Here is an 18643-nt window from a genome sequence, read left to right as displayed (position 1 = left end):
GCAGGCAAAGCCGTCGCTGTAGAATTTTCGCCAGTTAGTGAATTTCCCCATACTAATTAACATACGTGCTCATTATACTAATGCACTTATTTGGAACCGAGTGCACATTTTTTCTGTACTGACAAAAAACTAGGCATTCACCGAATCCAGGAAATAGCGAAAAGAATTCAAACCCTGAATTATGGGCGGGAAGGGAAATAATATGGCATTTTGTGACAATACAAAGAAGTAAAAACTTTTTCCACTTTTTCCTTTCCCGCCCCTAATTGCATGAGCAAATTAGGATTCGGATTCTTTTTGGTATTCGCGAATCTTTCACAGAGGATTCAGGGATTCGCCGAATCCCAAATAGTGGATTCAGTGCATCCATAAAAACGGCTTTAGTCTTTTACCTGCAATTTGCATGGTCCCTTTATATTTAAGATGTAGAAAGAGATTCCTGATATAGTTTTCTATATTAGCATACTGTCCTTTACAAATCTTACAAATACAAACATTTGAAAAAAGTACTATAATGGAAAAATTAGTTTAAGAAATGTTATGTAATCTCAACTGCTAGGATTGGTACCAATATAATAACATGTTAGCAGGCAACCCCTGTTTACCTCATTGCAGTTTTAGATAACATCTTCCATGTAATGTATATCTCCCCTACTGTTAGCCAAACTAGCCCCCAGATCTCATTTTATCCCTTCCCTGTTTTCCTAGTTCGGTGGGATGTACATTGCATGCTTCTCCCACAGAAACACAATGCGACCTCTTAAAATGATCAGATGAGCAGTTCTACTTGTCTACTTTAGTAGCTATGTACTGTTCAATGCAGTACATAAAACTATGTAAAGATCTTAGCACATAAACATGGTTTTAAGCAACAATGCAATAGCTAAAGATTCCTTCTTCCCTTCAGCAGTTGCATTGATGAAATGTGCAGTCTTACTCTAGTGATTTTGTGAAGTTGTCTTGTCTTAGAATGTATTCTGCATTATGCCTTTATATACATTTTTAATAACATTCCATTGTTGCCTCTACTCATTCCTGCTAGGTTTTATTTCTAGTTATTAGAGAAAGTGACTCGAAAACCCTAGGGAGCTTGAACAGGCAACATCTGCTCTTACGGTCAGTCTTGACTCATCTTTCTTTTCTAAATCTACTATGACTCAAGAACATTATATTCCCAAGAAAGTCTGAGCAGCCTGATGAAAGTCATGACTCTAGTCTTCCCTCAACCAGAACATATATACAAGATAATTAAATATCTCTAACTTATAAACCCTATACATACTGCATAATGTTATTTGTTTATCCACATAGGTTAAAAGTTATAACAATCTATTGCTGATGGATTTCTCTCTTGTTAAACATCTAATTGCATACATATGAAATATCAAATAAGTAAATAAATAAATTAATTTTAGACACATAAGTAGCACAATCTTCTAGAAATAGATTTCAGTAATTCCTTTTGTCATGGCCACTGGATTGAAAACATGAGTAAGGAATTTATAGGTATCTATATGGTGTGTTCCAATAAAAAGCACACATGCATGCTATCATGTACTTACTATTCCATTCTGTACACTGAATCCCAGCTGGTATTTAAGGTCAGGTCGTTTAATGAGGACTGTGGTGACAGGTGGACAACTCACTATGTTCAGTTTTAATTGTGTTTGATTCTTTAGGCCCTGTATAAATAAACACACTATGAATGCATCAAACATGAATAATATTTTACTGTTCAGCCATATTGACTCTTTATTAGTCAAGTCACTATTAGTCAATATTATACTTACAATAAATTGCTAATAGTTTAACAAAATATAAATTACTTTATCCAAACTATTATTACTAATTATACTATTATAATTATGTTTCCTTAAACAGTAAATAAAAATAACTACAATGAACTCAGCATTTCATTCATAATTTTTTTTAAAAAATCTATGGCTATACGGTATATTTCTATATTTTGTACATGTTTTGCTACATTACAGCTGTAAATATGTTTTATAATTAAACGTGAAATTATCAGACACTTAAGAAACACTGAATGCCCCCTAATTAGAAAAGCAGGTACAAAGATAAAATTACTTTTTCCTTAGTCTTGCAAGTTAATAGATGCCAGTACTGGATATTCAAGTCAATAAATTCTATATCCACAGTAATGGCATTAAAGAAAGTGCAAAGCACAATAACATGCCCCCATCCCTGTTTTGTGAACCAAGACTGAATTATTTGGGTTTAATTGCCTGAGTTAGACATTAAGTCATGGACTTGATGATAAACAATACCAAAGCTGTGCTACACTTGAAAATATTATATATTATAAGATTACAGAAACATGGGTATTCACGATAATAATGTACAATGAATAATTGTATCTATGTACCAAAAATTATATTTGAAACATGTTCATCAGATTAAGATACCTTTATTATCCCTTGACAAGTTGCCAGAGGAAGACCAACTAAACTCGTTCCATTGATGGACATGATCTGATCGCCAATACTGAGTTTTCCGGAACGTGCTGCTGGCCCTCCATTCATCATATTTGCCAGAATGACAGTGGGTAGAATAGATCCCCAGCCAGACTCCACTATTACCACGCCTAAGATTTCACCTTTGAGCTTTTCCACTTGCAGCTATTAAGGAAAAATGTGAATGTAAACAGTTGAATTTACACAGAAATAAATAAATATGGAAAGTACTGTACCTCTTTGCAGTTGGCAGAATTTGAAAAGTGGATGAGGTCATCATTGTACATTTCTTGGGTATTGATGATGTCACTGTATTCTTTTTGACTGAGGTCTTCTGGATTAATTCCATTTGCTCTTAAAAATTCCTGATAGGCTACGCTAAATGCCTGGCCAATCGACTGAGCAATAAGCTGTGCCTGTAAAAACATATCAATTGCTAAAATAACTCATTAAAAACTATGTTTAATATATTTAAATAGCTGACATTGAATTTTCAGTACAGTATATCCATGTAGTTTTCTTGTGGCGAAACATAAATCTTTGAAAGAATATTTCTATATTGACACTAGATGGCATTCTATCATAATAAACCCCTTTTGCTGATTAAATATCTCCCAGGGCTGGATTACAGTGTACCATGTAATTAACAATTCAAGGAAACCCACTTTTCCACAACACAGGTTAAGAGGAATTACCTAAAGTATATTTATTTGATACTTACGCTTCATTTATCTAACCCAAAAATATTCTGAGCATCAGAATGTAACAATACTGCATTGGCCATTAATTATACAAATGATAGTATAGTGAAAAATACAATCTCTACATACCATGGTGTGGGTAAAAACATTACTCAACAGCTGGAAACACCATTACTGACTATTGAAAGGAATTACTGCACCACAGAGTGGTGAAACTCATCATAAATTAATGACAATCTGCAAATGATCTTGATTTTCTACTTTCAAATGATCTAAGGGGAACTCAACCCAAATACTGAAAAAAATCCAACTATACAGTACACATTGATTAAAATAGTTACATTTGAAAGTCTGCCCATTTATATTCTCTGCACAACTTGTTCGGACAATAACAGAAAATGTTAGTACTCCTTTAGCCAAGACTCCAATAACTTGAATGCTTATTCACAGGTCTGTTAATCAGAGCAAATGCAAGGCATTGTGGGAACTGAAGGTTTGAATGAAAGAAAGCTGGAGTCTGCAACATATTGTCTGAGAATGTAAAGAAGCAGCCAGATGTTGGTTTCAACAGCAATTACAGTTAATAAATAATTTTAAACCACTTAAAATGTATGTTACTTAGAAATACTCTTTCTTTTGTTATGCAATGTTTTATTTTGTTCCATTGTTTAAATGGAATTCCCCGTTAACCAAAGGCATCCAGCATGTAATTAATATTGCTTTGTGGTTGCTAAATTCACTCACCCTAGAAAACAGTGATTTCATTATCATGATGAAGGACAAGCAAATGAAGGTTTAAGTAGAAAAGGAAATCATAAAAATAATGAACAATAAAATGCTAACCTGTTCAAAGATCTATAAGAACCAATTTTTTGCAACTTGTAGTAAAATTATTTGACCCCTTCTCTTCTAGATGACCAATGCAGTTGGCAGTTTTTGGGGGTGGCTATTTTAACGTTTATATATTTTAACGTTTCCATATAATAAAGACTAATAAAAAATCAAGCTTCCCTTCGCTATCAGTTGCTATTTATGTTTTGTGTAGGAACTTCTTGTCACCTTCCTTGACCTATTGCAGATTATATTCTATCTTCTCACAAATAAATTTTTTCTTAAACCCACTACATTAAGTCACCTCTCCCAAAAAGTACCCATTATATGGAACCATTTCCTAAACAATAAGTCATCACACTGCAAACTACACTGCTACTTGCTGTTCAGGCTATTGAGGTATGCATGCTATTAACTCTAATCAACGCAACCTCATTTTTATTTTTTGATTACCTTAAAAATAATTTTTCTCTTCACATTCACCAAAGTATACAATAAAGCTTTCATGCATCTGACTCCGAGAGGATTTTTACCCCCTCCCTCTGGCTCAGAGCAGTAGATCCCTTATCTGGATAATAAGTCCCATAGCTGTATTAATGAATGTTAAAAATTTCAAAGCCTCAAAGCCAATTCTAGTGGTGCACATGGGAAGCTGTAAGGTACAAATGGGCTCAGGGCAAAGATATCTTTGGTGGATTTAAGTTTCCCCAAGAAATGTGTGGCAGTATCACATTCAAGCAGGTGAATGTAAACAAAACAGGCAAAAAAAAAGAAAACAAGCAAGAACCCTCCCAGTTCTCACTTGGGCTTGGGAAACTGAGCCTCACACCCCACCCAGAAGAAAATCAACAACAAAAAAATGTCTCTAATAAAGGCTATTATCAGGAACATTTATCCCCAAAAAAAACAATTTTGTAGCACATTTCTTGCAGCTGATTAAAACGAAGTGTCTAACAGCTGATATACAGTAGCCTTCATCATTGACAATGAACGTTGTTTTTCACAGTTGTTGGTTGTAAACAATTTATAACAACAATAATGATTCCTGTCTTTGCCAGGCCTGAATTTCAGGCTTGGGTGCCCCTAGGCCACTTGGCCCTGGAGCAGGGTGTCCTCATGAGCGCATCCCCAAGCGCGAGCACACACAAGCGCTGGAGCACTGGGGATTATGCGTCCAGGAGTAAGTGTCCCCAGTTCTGCTTAGGTTGCTGCTGGGAAGCAACTTGCCCCTAAAAACTTGCTGCCCTAGGCCCGGGCCTTTGTGGACTCGCCACTTATCTGGGGCTGGTATTTGACTTCTTTGCAGAAAGAAAGGAATTAAAGCATCTTTTTAGATTTACCTTCAATATACCTTTATGTATCCATAGCTCAGCTTAGTAAGTCCCTAAGCTCAGCAAGTGACAGCAGCACAGAGCATGTGCAGTGAATCAGCAGAAAAGAAGATGTTGAGCTACTGGGGCATCTTTGGGGGCACAGATCTTTACTGCTAAAGGGCTGTGGTCGCCTTGGGCTGGTACAGAAGTCCAAAACATATTGTACAACATTTCTAGCCTACTTCTTTAGTTTAGCTTTAGTTCGCCTTTAAAATGAAAGTTGAGTGACTTTACATGTAATGTTTTGGTTCACAATATATCTCTGTTCAAAGGAATGGTTAACTGGTTCCTTTTACTAAACATGATTCAACAGAGCAAATTTGATTTAACAAAAAAATGTAATTATATAACAATAGTGGCAAGAGACAATTTTTTTAAATTGTCTTCTGTATTTTATTTAGCCTTCCTAGTCTACCTCTTTCTCGCCTCCACTGAAAATTATATGTGGTTGTTAGGATCACTGATCCAGCAGCCGAAAGAAAAATTTACTGTAAAGCTTTAGTTTCATTGTTAATTTTTTTTGTGTTGCCTTTCTTTCTGTCCATTTTGAGATTAAAACTACTTCCTAACTTACCTGATAACCTAACCCGATAGCTGCACTGCAAAAATGTAAATAATATAAAACTAACTTGTGCTTGTAGAGTGCACAGAGTTAAAATTCTTTCGTCTATTTTCCCTCAAAGTTAAAAGTTTGAAAAACTGCACCATACACATTTTCATTTTAATATGTATTTCCCTTCTGATGTCACACATAGGGGAAACAAGACAGAATTTATGAAGCAGAAAATTCTGGGAAAAAAGCAATATCACACCTTTTTTTTTTATAGTGAACAAGAACATTCGATTTTATTAGTATCTGTGCATCCCAGCCAGGTGCAGTTCATACATTCTTTTAAAAAGTTGGAAAATGCTGTGCCTTGTGTTTTTCATTACATAAACTAAAATATGGTCTTAATTACACTGTTCAAGTTAGGGGATGGCATGAATCCTGTTTTTCTATATGTATTACTTCTGTTGTTGGGCCCTCAGTGCAATTTTAAAAACCTTAGAGCAAAAAAAATGGAAAAAATTCCATTTTCTGCCTGACACTTTAGGTTAAACACTTTCCAAACTGAAAACAACAAACACTTTTTACTATTATAGCTCATTTAACCTTTATGATCTGCTGGGAGTAAGTTGTTTGCACTCAGTTCCACAGTGTGCCTGTGTACCGCAGCATATCTAAAAATGAAGCTTTCCTACAGAGGGACGGTTATTTAATTCTGGTAATCCCAAAGTCAATATGTTATTTTCTCTGTTGCACAGAGTAAACTACATGAGCATCCAATTAACTTCTGCAGCCACAAATGCTACAGCTAGGACACAAATTGCTAATGCTTTGTGGGAGCCGTGTTATTCTTACAGATAAAATGTGTTGCTTTTTATGGTTAAAAAACACATTTGCTTTTGCTTCCCTGGGGGTATGGAAATTATCTCTGCATAACACATTTTCTAACTACAGTCAAGTGAATAATATATCCATTCTCAAAGAAGCAAAAATATAATTGGAATTTTTCAGCAGGCTAGATTACACAGAGTTCATCATACATAACAGAATTCATTTTATAAAGAACAACATAGCAATCAGATCATCTTGCCAGCCCTGATATAAAGTGATTTTGTACTTAATTTATTTTTCAAAATAAATGCTCAAGATAAATGCATTTACAAAACATATTTAAAACATATAGAAATATTTTAAATAAGTTGAAAAAATGAAATATTTCCTAGTATTTATCACTTGATATCAGTGATAGACAAATAACATGCAGCTTCCCACACAAGCTATTCAAGTGTGAAAGAAATGAAAAACACTGCTGTAGGAGTGGCTATGAGTAGAAACCTTTTCTAACTACTGCATAACAACAATTTCCAGCAACTTCACAGAAGATACTGACAAATGAAGTATATCACTGGAACATAGGCCACTATGAACTATAAACTTGAAGTGAACAGTAGTGATGGATGAATTTATTCGCCAGGGGCAAATTTGCAGGGAATTTCCGTGTTTTGTTGTTGGTGAATAAATACGCAAATTTTCCGGCGACAATTGGAATCGACGCTGGCGACAATTTGGACGCCGGCGACGGTTGACGGACGCCCATTGACTTTAACTTTTAACCGTTAACTTTGAACCCGGGCTTATTTTGATGCCAGTGTCAAAATCGGCGTTTTCAGAAAAAACGCGCCCATCACTAGTGAACAGAAAGGGACTAGGATGGGTAAACTCTAATCAAACAATACCTAGATCTCCTATTGCTTCTACTGATGACATGAATTTTGCAGAAGAAACGGCATATCCCACATATATAAATAATAATATATATATAATAATATTTATGTATAATAAAAGGGTGTCATCTGTGCTTTGTTTGATTAATTACTATCAATAACATTTCAGTGTTCTAGTCCATGTTCCACCTACAGGTGCTGTAGATGCTGAACTGGACTAGCTTTATGAGGATCTGCCTTATTTGGGCTAAGCACCACCAATAAAGTTGAATTCATCACGTCTGGAATGTTAAACAGTCACACATTCTTGGAATATCCCCACTACACAGGCAAGTTTAGTACCAGAGTACAAAATATAGCTGGTATCAATTTTTGAAGATAGTTTTTGTGTAACAAATGCCCTCTTCCAATAGCCTAACAGATGAAGCTATACATGGACCTCACCAGGTGGTCCATATGGAATAATTATATACTTTAAAGTCAAAGGAGGATACACTTATTTAGGCCAGCAAGAAACAGATTGCAAAGTTCAAAGTCAAATTAAAAAACGGAGAAAACTGCCAGACTTCCTAGACAATCTTTAACATTCCCTATTAATATAACTATATTCCCTCTAAAGAGTGACATAAAATATTTAAGGGCTAAGATGACAATATGCCCTCATCAAGCAAGTGATAGAAAACCACATCATAATGAAGATGAAGATGGCAAAATGTATGCAGAGACTTTAGAAATTGCTGAAGAAAGAAAGCAATAAGCAATATGTGCCCATCTGAATGCAGGCCCAGAAAATAAAGACCAAGACAAACACTAAATCAAGAATAATACTTGAGGAAACCTCTCTTACAAACGCAGTAAGATGGAATTCCAGTGAATTTTTTTAACAGCAAGATGATGTTGTTAAAGTGTTGTTTGCAATCTGCCAACACGTTTTAAAATAAACAGCAATGGACATTGCACTGTAAAAAACAATCTATATGCTGTGGGGAATAGCTCAAAGCAGCCGGTAGGGCTCAGGTAAAACAGTTCTTACAGAGGAGACAGGAGGCTTAGGTTTGCAACAAAAGTGAAACAGGCTCCTGCCTGGGGTTTTATTGTTCAAACCGGACAACTTAAACAGGCATAATTTCCGTGCTAAACAGTCAAATAATAATGTAAACCTCACCGGTTTGCAGTGTTACAGTCCATAGGAAAGTTCCTTGCGGTGGTAACAAACATTTGCCATTTGGAGTTGCAGTCAAACACACAGTTTGTTCACAAAACACTTCACAGCGTGTGTTCAGAGGTTCTCTCTGACTCCCAGTACAACACACACCCACTCCCCGCCAGGCTCCCTTAAACAGCCCCACCTGCGGACTAATTGGGCAGCATACTGAACTATATCCTTGCTCCAGGGTCCTAACCTGTCTTACCCTGGAGATTTAAAGGAGCCAATACCTCAGGCTGGGTGCTATATACCTCCCATCATATACAGGCAGCCTATTGGGACATAGCTCTTTGTCACATACCTCCCCCCTCTGTTCGAACCCGGGGTTTCGGACACCATTAGCCACCATACAGTGGACCCTTGACAAGGCATCTGCATTACCTTGCAGTTTGCCTGCTCGGTGTTCCACTGTAAAATTGAAATTCTGCAAGGAAAGGAACCAACGTGTGACCCTTGCATTTCTTTCTTTTGCCTGTGACATCCAGGTTAAGGGAGAGTGGTCCGTAATGAGCACAAACTGGCGGCCCAGAAGGTAGTACCGCAAAGCTTCCAGTGCCCATTTAATTGCTAAGCACTCCCGCTCAACAATACTATAATTTTTTTCTGCAGGGGTCAACTTCCTGCTCAAGTAGACCACTGGATGCTCTTCTTCCCCAACTAACTGTGACAATACCGCACCTAATCCAACACCAGAGGCATCAGTTTGCACAACAAATTTCTCTTTGAAGTCTGGTGCGACCAACACTGGATCTTGGCATAAAACCACTTTCAAATCATGGAATGCCTCCTCTGCCTCTGGACCCCACTTAATCATTGTGGACCCTTTCCCTTTGGTCAGGTCGGTCAAAGGAGCAGCCCTGCTTGCAAAATTTGGAATGAACCTACGATAATAGCCCACCATACCAAGAAAAGTACGAACCTGCTTTTTAGTGAGTGGCTGGGGCCAGTCTTTAATTGCCTCCACCTTGTTCACTTGAGGCTTGATAACACCTCTCCCTATAGTGTACCCCAGATAACAGGCTTCTTCCAAACCTAGGGCACATTTCTTGGGATTTGCCGTCAGGCCTGCTTCTCTAATGGAATTTAGGACGGCCTGTACTCTGGGGAGGTGACTTTGCCAATCCCTGCTAAAAATGACCACGTCATCCAAATAAGCAGAGGCAAAATGTTGATGAGGTCTAAGAATTTGGTCCATCATTCTTTGAAACGTGGCTGGGGCCCCCTGGAGGCCAAATGGCATACGAACATACTGGAAGAGCCCTTGTGGGGTAGAAAAGGCTGTTTTCTCCCTAGCTGTTTCTGACATTGGTACCTGCCAATACCCTCTAGTTAGGTCAAGAGTTGTTATGTACCTAGCAGGACCTAGTCGTTCAATCAACTCGTCAACCCTTGGCATAGGGTAAGCATCAAACTTTGAGACTTCATTTACCTTCCTGAAGTCATTGCAAAATCGTATAGACCCATCTGGTTTAGGAACAAGCACAATGGGACTATTCCACTCACTTACAGACTTCTCAATTACCCCCAAATCCAGCATCCTCTGCACTTCCTCGTCGACTGCCTGTCTACGGGCCTCTGGGATCCGATAGGGCTTAAGGCGGACCCGAACCTGAGGATCAGTAATGACATCATGTTTTATCAAATTTGTACAACCTGGTATGTCAGAAAACACCTCAGTGTTTCTTTGCAGAAACTCCCTGACTTCTTGCTTTTGTGGCTCTGACAAGGTTTCAGCTATTTTCACCTTTTGTATACCGTCCTGGGTAGGAGGAAGGGGTTGAATTATAGCCGTGAGGACTTCTCTGTCCTTCCAGGGTTTTATTAAGTTTACGTGGTAAAGCTGTTCTTTCTTCCTTTTATTTGGTTGGTAAACTTTATAGTTCACCTCACCTATTTTCTCGATTATTTCATACGGGCCCTGCCACTTAGCCAGGAACTTGCTCTCAACTGTTGGGACAAGAACCAATACTCGGTCCCCAGGGTTGAAAGTTCGAACCTTAGCTGAACGGTTGTAAACCCGACTCTGGGCCTTCTGTGCTTGCTGCATGTGTTCCCTGACTATGGGCATGACTGCAGCAATTCTATCCTGCATGAGGGTAACATGTTCCACCACACTCTTATGGGGTGTTACCTCTTGCTCCCAGGTCTCTTTTGCTACATCCAAGAGACCCCTGGGATGACGACCATACAATAGCTCAAAGGGCGAAAAACCTGTGGATGACTGGGGCACCTCTCTAATGGCGAACATAAGGTATGGCAGGAGACAGTCCCAATCCCTCCCATCCTTATCTACCACCTTCTTTAACATGTTTTTCAGGGTTTTGTTAAAGCGCTCTACCAACCCATCAGTCTGGGGGTGATAAACAGAAGTTCTTAACTGTTTAATTTTCAAGAGCTTACATAGTTCCTTCATAACCCGAGACATAAAGGGTGTACCCTGGTCTGTGAGGACTTCTTTAGGAATGCCAGTGCGGGTAAACATATAGAACAGCTCTTTAGCAATATTTTTGGAGGCTGTGTTTCTTAAAGGGACTGCCTCAGGATACCGCGTAGCATAATCCATAATTACGAGAATATACTGATGGCCCCGAGCTGACTTAACCAGTGGCCCTACCAAGTCCATTGCAATTCTTTCAAATGGGACCTCAATGATAGGCAATGGCACTAGAGGGCTACGGAAGTGAGGTACCGGGGCAGACAGTTGGCATTCTGGGCAAGAGTCACAATACCCCTTCACCTCCGCAAATATACCGGGCCAATAAAACCTTTGTAAAATTCGCTGTTGGGTTTTCTCCTGACGTAGGTGACCACCCAGGGGGTGAGTGTGGGCCAGGTCCAAGACCATTCGCCTATAGGGCTGGGGCACTAACAACTGCTCTACCACCCCCCCTTGGACTTTGTCAACCCGATACAGTAAATCTTGACTGACAGAAAAATGAGGGAATACACTCTCAGCCCCAGGTTCCTGAGGTTCACCATTAATTACCTTAACATTTTCCCAGGCCCTATTCAGGGTAGGGTCCCTCATTTGGGCTGTTCCAAAGTTAACCCGAGAGACCTCCAAGTCTGGCATATCGGATGCTTCGGAGGGCTCCAAGGGCAACTCTGTTTCACCTGCTAGTACCTCTAGGGGAAAATTATCTGCTTCAAGCATGGTCTCCCCTTCAGTTACTACCTCTGAGTTAGGTTTACAAACCCCTGGTGCATCCTTAGGAATCCCTTTCTCAGACCCCTGTGGAGAACCTTCCTTTCCCCAGAGCTTCCAAAAGAGGGGAAAGTCTCGTCCCAAAATTACACTATGCATCAAAACAGAGGAAACACCCACTTCATGACATGCAGTACCAGTAACAGTTTCAAATGTCACTATAGCAGTGGGATAACTTTTACAGTCTCCATGAATACAGAGCACCCCAAGATTACGTTCATTAACTTGGTCTGGGCTTACCAAACTGGCGTGCACCATTGTGACTAAGCTCCCGGAATCCAACAGAGCTTGAACAGACTTTCCACCCACCTTTACCACCGCCATATGCAAGTCAGTGTCTGCGGTGCACGCAGGGTGAGCAAACAATGACACCTGCTGAGCCGAGTGACAATCCATGGGCTCTGCAGGTAGTGGGCACCTGGCAGCAACATGACCCCACTCATTACATCGCCAGCATTGCACTTGGCCTCGACCCTTGGTTGGAGGGGACAGCTGAGTTTTGTCAGCTCCTTTAGACCATTCTATAGCCTTTTGGTCAGCCCCAGTATCCTGAGGCAATGAATCACTGGCTTTTCCTGGGGACCTTGCAGATGGATGTTTTGTGGCTGGCTTGCGGTGTTGTGGAAACGATCCTAAGTTGTCCTCAGCGGCAATATAACGTTCCACCATTTCCACCAGGTGATCGGCTGTCTGGGGATCTGCATGACTCACCCATCTCCTCAAGGATGGCGGAAGAGCTCTCAGAAAGCGATCCACAGTGACCCTTTCCACGACTTGAGGAGCTGACAGAGATTCTGGCTGCAGCCACTTTTTCACAAGATGAATTAAGTCATACATCTGGGCACGGGGAGACCTCTCTTGCTGGTATGACCACTTGTGCACCCGTTGAGCTCGCACGGCTGAGGTGACACCCAAGCGGTGGAGTATCTCCGTTTTTAACTTGTCATAGTCTTTGGCATCGGCTATGGTCAAATCAAAGTATGCCTTTTGCGAATCCCCAGTCAGAAAAGGCGCTACCAGACCTGCCCACTGGGACTTGGGCCAAGACTCCCTCTCGGCAGTCCTTTCAAAAGTATGCAGATATGCCTCAACATCATCATGTGGCGTCATCTTTTGCAGAAAACGACTGGCCTTAATGGAGCTATCTGTGTTAGGGGCCCCACTCGACACATTGGACCCCAGTGCAACCATCTGCTGTACCACATCCGTCAAGAGTTGTCGATCAGCCTCAACCGCCTTTGCTAATGCTGTCAGTTGAGCTGCAAGCAAACAATTAGTCTCTTGCTGGGTGGCCATACTCTGCCTCTGGATGGTATTGGTCTCTTGCTGGGCAGCATTTGCCTCCTGCTGACTAGCATTGACTTTGGCCAGCTGCAACACAAGTTCCTCCATGTTGTTGAACTACAACTCCCACAGTCTGCAGCAGATAGCACTGCCCTTTTAACAATGGTTGTCCTATTATGCTCACTGTCTCTCTGTTGCCCGCATCCTCCACCATTTGTGGGGAATAGCTCAAAGCAGCCGGTAGGGCTCAGGTAAAACAGTTCTTACAGAGGAGACAGGAGGCTTAGGTTTGCAACAAAAGTGAAACAGGCTCCTGCCTGGGGTTTTATTGTTCAAACCGGACAACTTAAACAGGCATAATTTCCGTGCTAAACAGTCAAATAATAATGTAAACCTCACCGGTTTGCAGTGTTACAGTCCATAGGAAAGTTCCTTGCGGTGGTAACAAACATTTGCCATTTGGAGTTGCAGTCAAACACACAGTTTGTTCACAAAACACTTCACAGCGTGTGTTCAGAGGTTCTCTCTGACTCCCAGTACAACACACACCCACTCCCCGCCAGGCTCCCTTAAACAGCCCCACCTGCGGACTAATTGGGCAGCATACTGAACTATATCCTTGCTCCAGGGTCCTAACCTGTCTTACCCTGGAGATTTAAAGGAGCCAATACCTCAGGCTGGGTGCTATATACCTCCCATCATATACAGGCAGCCTATTGGGACATAGCTCTTTGTCACAATGCCAATAACAGAAAAGACCAATGCAGTACACAATAGCATTTAATTCACACTCCAGCAACCTAATGCTAAGGATGATGGAATATAGACACCAGTACCTGAACTGAGAACTACCAGTTGTATGTATGTATGTATGTATGTATGTATGTATGTATGTATGTATGTATGTCTTTATTTATAAAGTGTATATATATATATGGGAGGCTATCATACAGGCACAAATTGGAGATGAAAAAGTGCACAAGATAAGATATAGTCAGTAGGCACAGCAATAAGCTAATGTTCTAGTGTTCCAAAAGGTAGGATCTTGAAGAGATTGAGAGAGTATTTGCTTACGGAGGAATTCAGGGATGGAATTCCAGAGGTAAGGAGCAACAAGATAGAAGGGTTTGAGATGAGAGGTGGCAGTGGATGTGGATGGTGTGAAGAGAAGGTGGCTCTGAGAAAAAGACCAGGAACATATCGCGAGACAAGAGAAGAAATGTAGTGAAGGGCAGAGGAGCGAAGGGCTTTGAATGTTAGTAAAAGGGTTTGTTATCCTTTGCTTAACAGGCAGCCACGCTAAGGATTTTAGTTGGGGTTGAGCAGGTTCCCTTTTAGGAGAGAGCAGAAGGATCCTGGTAGCAGAGTTTAAGATTGAAACGACAGGTTTTGGCAGTATTATTAATATGATTAGAGAAGGAGAGGGACTGGTCAAAGATGTGTGGAATGTTTTCAGAGGAGGCTGAGGCACTAGAGATCAAATTGCCAATATTCACTTATAATTAGTGAAGGGCAAATTTATTTGCCAGGCGTGAATTCGCAGCAAATTTCCACATTTCGTCGCCAGCGAATAAATTTATGAAATTGCAGACAATTCCGCTCGCCCATTGACAAATGCAATTGGATAAAATAGACACGCGTCAAATTGTAGCCACCATCGGTTTTTACGCCTGCAAATTGACGCTGGCATCAAAACTCGCATTATGCAATTTTTTTGGCAAAGTGAAAAAGGACAAATTTGCCCATCACTACTTAGGAGCCATGAATATCCTGTAAATTATATTCTTATAAACAGTGACTAGTGATGTCATCAGTTTATAAATGGTGAGTAGTGATATCATCTTTGTCACATGACTTACTAAAACTTGTGTATTATAATAAATAAAGTACCCCTTGTTGGAAAAATATGAGGATATTAGAAGTAACCTCAGAGTTCCATGACCTGTATTTGGTCATGGAACTCCTCGGTGACTTATAATATTTATTTTACAATAGGGTGTACTTTATTCACTAGATAAGGCAAGTACCTCTTTTGCCTCCAAAATACTCTCAGTTATAATTGTAGCCAAAAGCTGTTATACCGACAAATGACTCAAGGGATCAATACATACAGTATGTAAACAATTACTTTTTTGTTTGAATTGATTTGTATCATTATAGTATATTATGTATAAAAATCTCAGTAACATGCATCCTTTTTTCAATACCAGTTGTAACGCAACAAAGTCCAAGGTGAATGAATATTTTCACAGGCACTGTAAATATATAAGATAATGTGACCTTAAACCACATATGCTGAATTATTAGTTTGTGATTTACAGCAGTGATATAGCCAGGGACCAGAGATCCCAAACCTGTTTTACCCATGAGCCACACTGAAATGTAAAATAAGTTGGAGAGCAACACAAGCATGCAAAATATTCCCGGGGTCGCAAATTATGGGCTGTGATTAACTATTGGTAGCCCCCAATGTAGACTGGCAGCCTACAGGAGGCTCTGTTTGGCAGGACACCTGGTTTGTATGCAAATAAAACTTGCCTCCAAGCCAGGAATTCAAAATTAAGCACTTGCTTTGAGGCCACTGGGAGCAACATCCATGGGGTTGGCGAAAAACATGTTGCTCGAGAGCCACTGGTTGGGGTCACTGGCTTAGACAAGCAGCTAAAGAGAAATCTTACATAAATCCAACCTAATTTCTAACTGATCCAGAGAATGATGAAAAAAACCTTCTAAACTTCTCTCCAATAAGGATGAAAAAATCCTAACTAATAAAATGGATCAACATCAGATCTGCATTTTCTCACTAAAAAAAAGTCACACAATTTTTTTTTCAGTGCAACACCATCAGTTATAGAATTTCACATTTCTCACTGTCAAAATACCTTTCAAATGTCTTCCTTCTAATCTCTCAAGGTATGCCTTTCCTGGTGAATAAAGCATCAGAATTTATTGATTTATTGTATAGTCCCCTTTTATATGTGTAGGGATGTGAAAATCTTAGACACCCTTACACTTTACAGACAGGCACATCCCTAGTTATATGGATGCCTAAAAGGTCCTTATGGGGACCCTGTGCTTATGTAACCCCTGTAGTTCACACAGTGTACACCAGATGGCACTGTGCCAGAGTATAAAAGGTTTAGGAACCATGTGTTCTGGGTCCATTGCTTTAGCCCAACCAAGCAGGCTGGAAGGGAATGGGTAGTGTCGACCCTAGGCGCCTTGGCCCTAGTAATTAGACAGCTATACTCAATTATAGATCACTCTAGGAGTGATAGAGAGGTTATTTAGTTGAGCAGCTCAATGCTCCGCCGAGGAGATTAGAGGGATTAAGATCCCAGGGTAATACTGACCCAGAGTAAGGAACCAAGTGTTGAGATAGGGATGTCAGGAGTTCCCCTAGGCTGCCACTGGAAGATATCCTGAAAACCGGGCAATACCCATCACATGCTGTCAACTTACTCTCTGCTGTATATTCCCTAGCCTGTGTGGATTCAGCCTATACGTGCTATGAGTATATGCTTCCTTTATGCTGCTGTGTATGTTCTATTCTCCATTGTGGATCAATGTGCTAAATGATCTATGTGCTATTGTTCAATAAATACAGTTCTATGTTCAACCGTTAAAGAACTACTGGCGCCCATCATTGTGCTATCGCACCCAGTTACAGTTACACTACACCCTGCCTCCACCGCGTTGCGAGGGCTTGCCCCTGAGAAAGAGAGCTCATCGGTGGTCTCAGCCCACAAAGGAAAGTAGCTAAAACTGCCCTCACGCAAGTCAGTTTACTATAGCGCTACATACGTATACATAAAGATGGTATTTCCCATTAAGTGCCTGATTAATATAACAAAATAAAGACCAAAACTGCACTGTATATTTTATATGACCTTACAAGTGCTTTGTAAATGGGATTAGTTTCCATGTCCAAAGCACTATATCCAAAAGGAAGAATGTGAGGATCTCCAATAATAAAGAAACTAAATTTTAAAAAAAGTAGAAAATGTATTAGGACATAAGACCTAACGCGTTCCGTGCCTAATGGGGCACTTACTCATAGGCTCAGTTAGTTTCCAAGTCCCCTTGTCAATGTATATACCCTAGATATAATGTTTTACAGGGGACTGGTGGAAAACCCCCCATAAAATTCAGTAAACTGTAAAATGGGTGTTTTTTTGTGTAAAAACCTGTATAAACTGATAAAAAAAAACACTCAGGAGAAGTCACGTTCATAGGAGAAAAATGGGGGAAAATTAAGATGTAAAATGCGGAAATTCATATTTAAAATCTGAAAAGTGCTCCCACTGAAATGCATTCAAAAATAGTAAAATCTGGCAAAATGTAAAACAGGGGGGTACTTAAAATTGGGGTTTGTCTGTACTCCTAGGCCCATTAAGGGTGTTTTTAAATCCCATAGATCATATTAAATGGTTGCATGAAATCTCATCTGCCATTACGTTACCTATATCACAAGTTTATCAATGTGGATTCTGTTGTTATGAATAATTTTGTGCGATCAGCCAACACTGCTTTCTCTTCTCTAAAGCACTGCATTAAATCCTTAGCAAAATCTAAGTATACCATATCTATTGAAAAAACACTATCCACTTACTTAAAAAAACAAAAGAAAACAAGTAAATTTGTTTGCTATGATCTGTTCTTCATAAAGTTATGCCATTTAATATTTATACTGCTCATTTCTAATGACAGTGAAGAATACAGTAGTACAGTTTTTCAGGGGGGCAAAAATCATGTACAATCTGAAAATTTTAAAAAAGTGGATAAGCTTTATGCATTATATATTGGTATATTGGTTTAAAATAAGGGGATTGCATACTGTAATCAGTCAAACAAGGTCTGCGTAATACAGAACACAATTTCATTTTCAATTTCATTTTGTACTTTGTTGTGTGGAACCCTGCTGTAGTTAAACAGCACAGCCAATCTTTAATCACATATTTGTCAAACCCATATTTTTTGCAGAGATTAAAAGGGTGTCTAGACAACTTCCATAAACACTTCCATAAACACTTTCCAATAATTTTAATGTTAAAAAAAAATCACCAATGTTAATGCTAATAAGAGGTTCCTGATATATGCAGGTCTCATGCTCTAGTCTGCACTCTGAATGTCACAGACTGTTAAAAAATTCTCACAGAATAATAATGGTGATTTCAGAGCTCACTTTAGAAACTTTCAAATAAAAAAGAAAAGTTGTCCATCTTTGATTTAGATATTCATAGTCCCCAGACAGGTAAAGCTAGGGAGTGCAGCCTGCGCTTGAGAACAGAAATTAA

At 39.6% G+C, this 18643-nt stretch overlaps 1 protein-coding gene across 1 annotated transcript in view; it reads right to left on the bottom strand.

Annotated features, from left to right (window-relative positions):
- apba2.L (amyloid beta (A4) precursor protein-binding, family A, member 2 L homeolog) overlaps positions 1-18643 on the bottom strand; it is a gene marked incomplete at its 5' end in the record, with an annotated part of 109485 nt that overhangs the window by 21095 nt on the left and 69747 nt on the right. The window contains 3 exon segments of the mRNA NM_001093697.1: positions 1563-1682; positions 2427-2639; positions 2711-2890. Of these exon segments, the coding sequence (NP_001087166.1) occupies positions 1563-1682; positions 2427-2639; positions 2711-2890 (513 nt within the window).

This window comes from Xenopus laevis, chromosome 3L (genome assembly GCF_017654675.1).
Source record: "Xenopus laevis strain J_2021 chromosome 3L, Xenopus_laevis_v10.1, whole genome shotgun sequence".
Lineage (NCBI taxonomy): Eukaryota > Metazoa > Chordata > Amphibia > Anura > Pipidae > Xenopus > Xenopus laevis.
The sequence above is the reverse complement of the archived record's forward strand: the minus strand, read 5'-3'. Positions and strand labels throughout refer to the sequence as shown.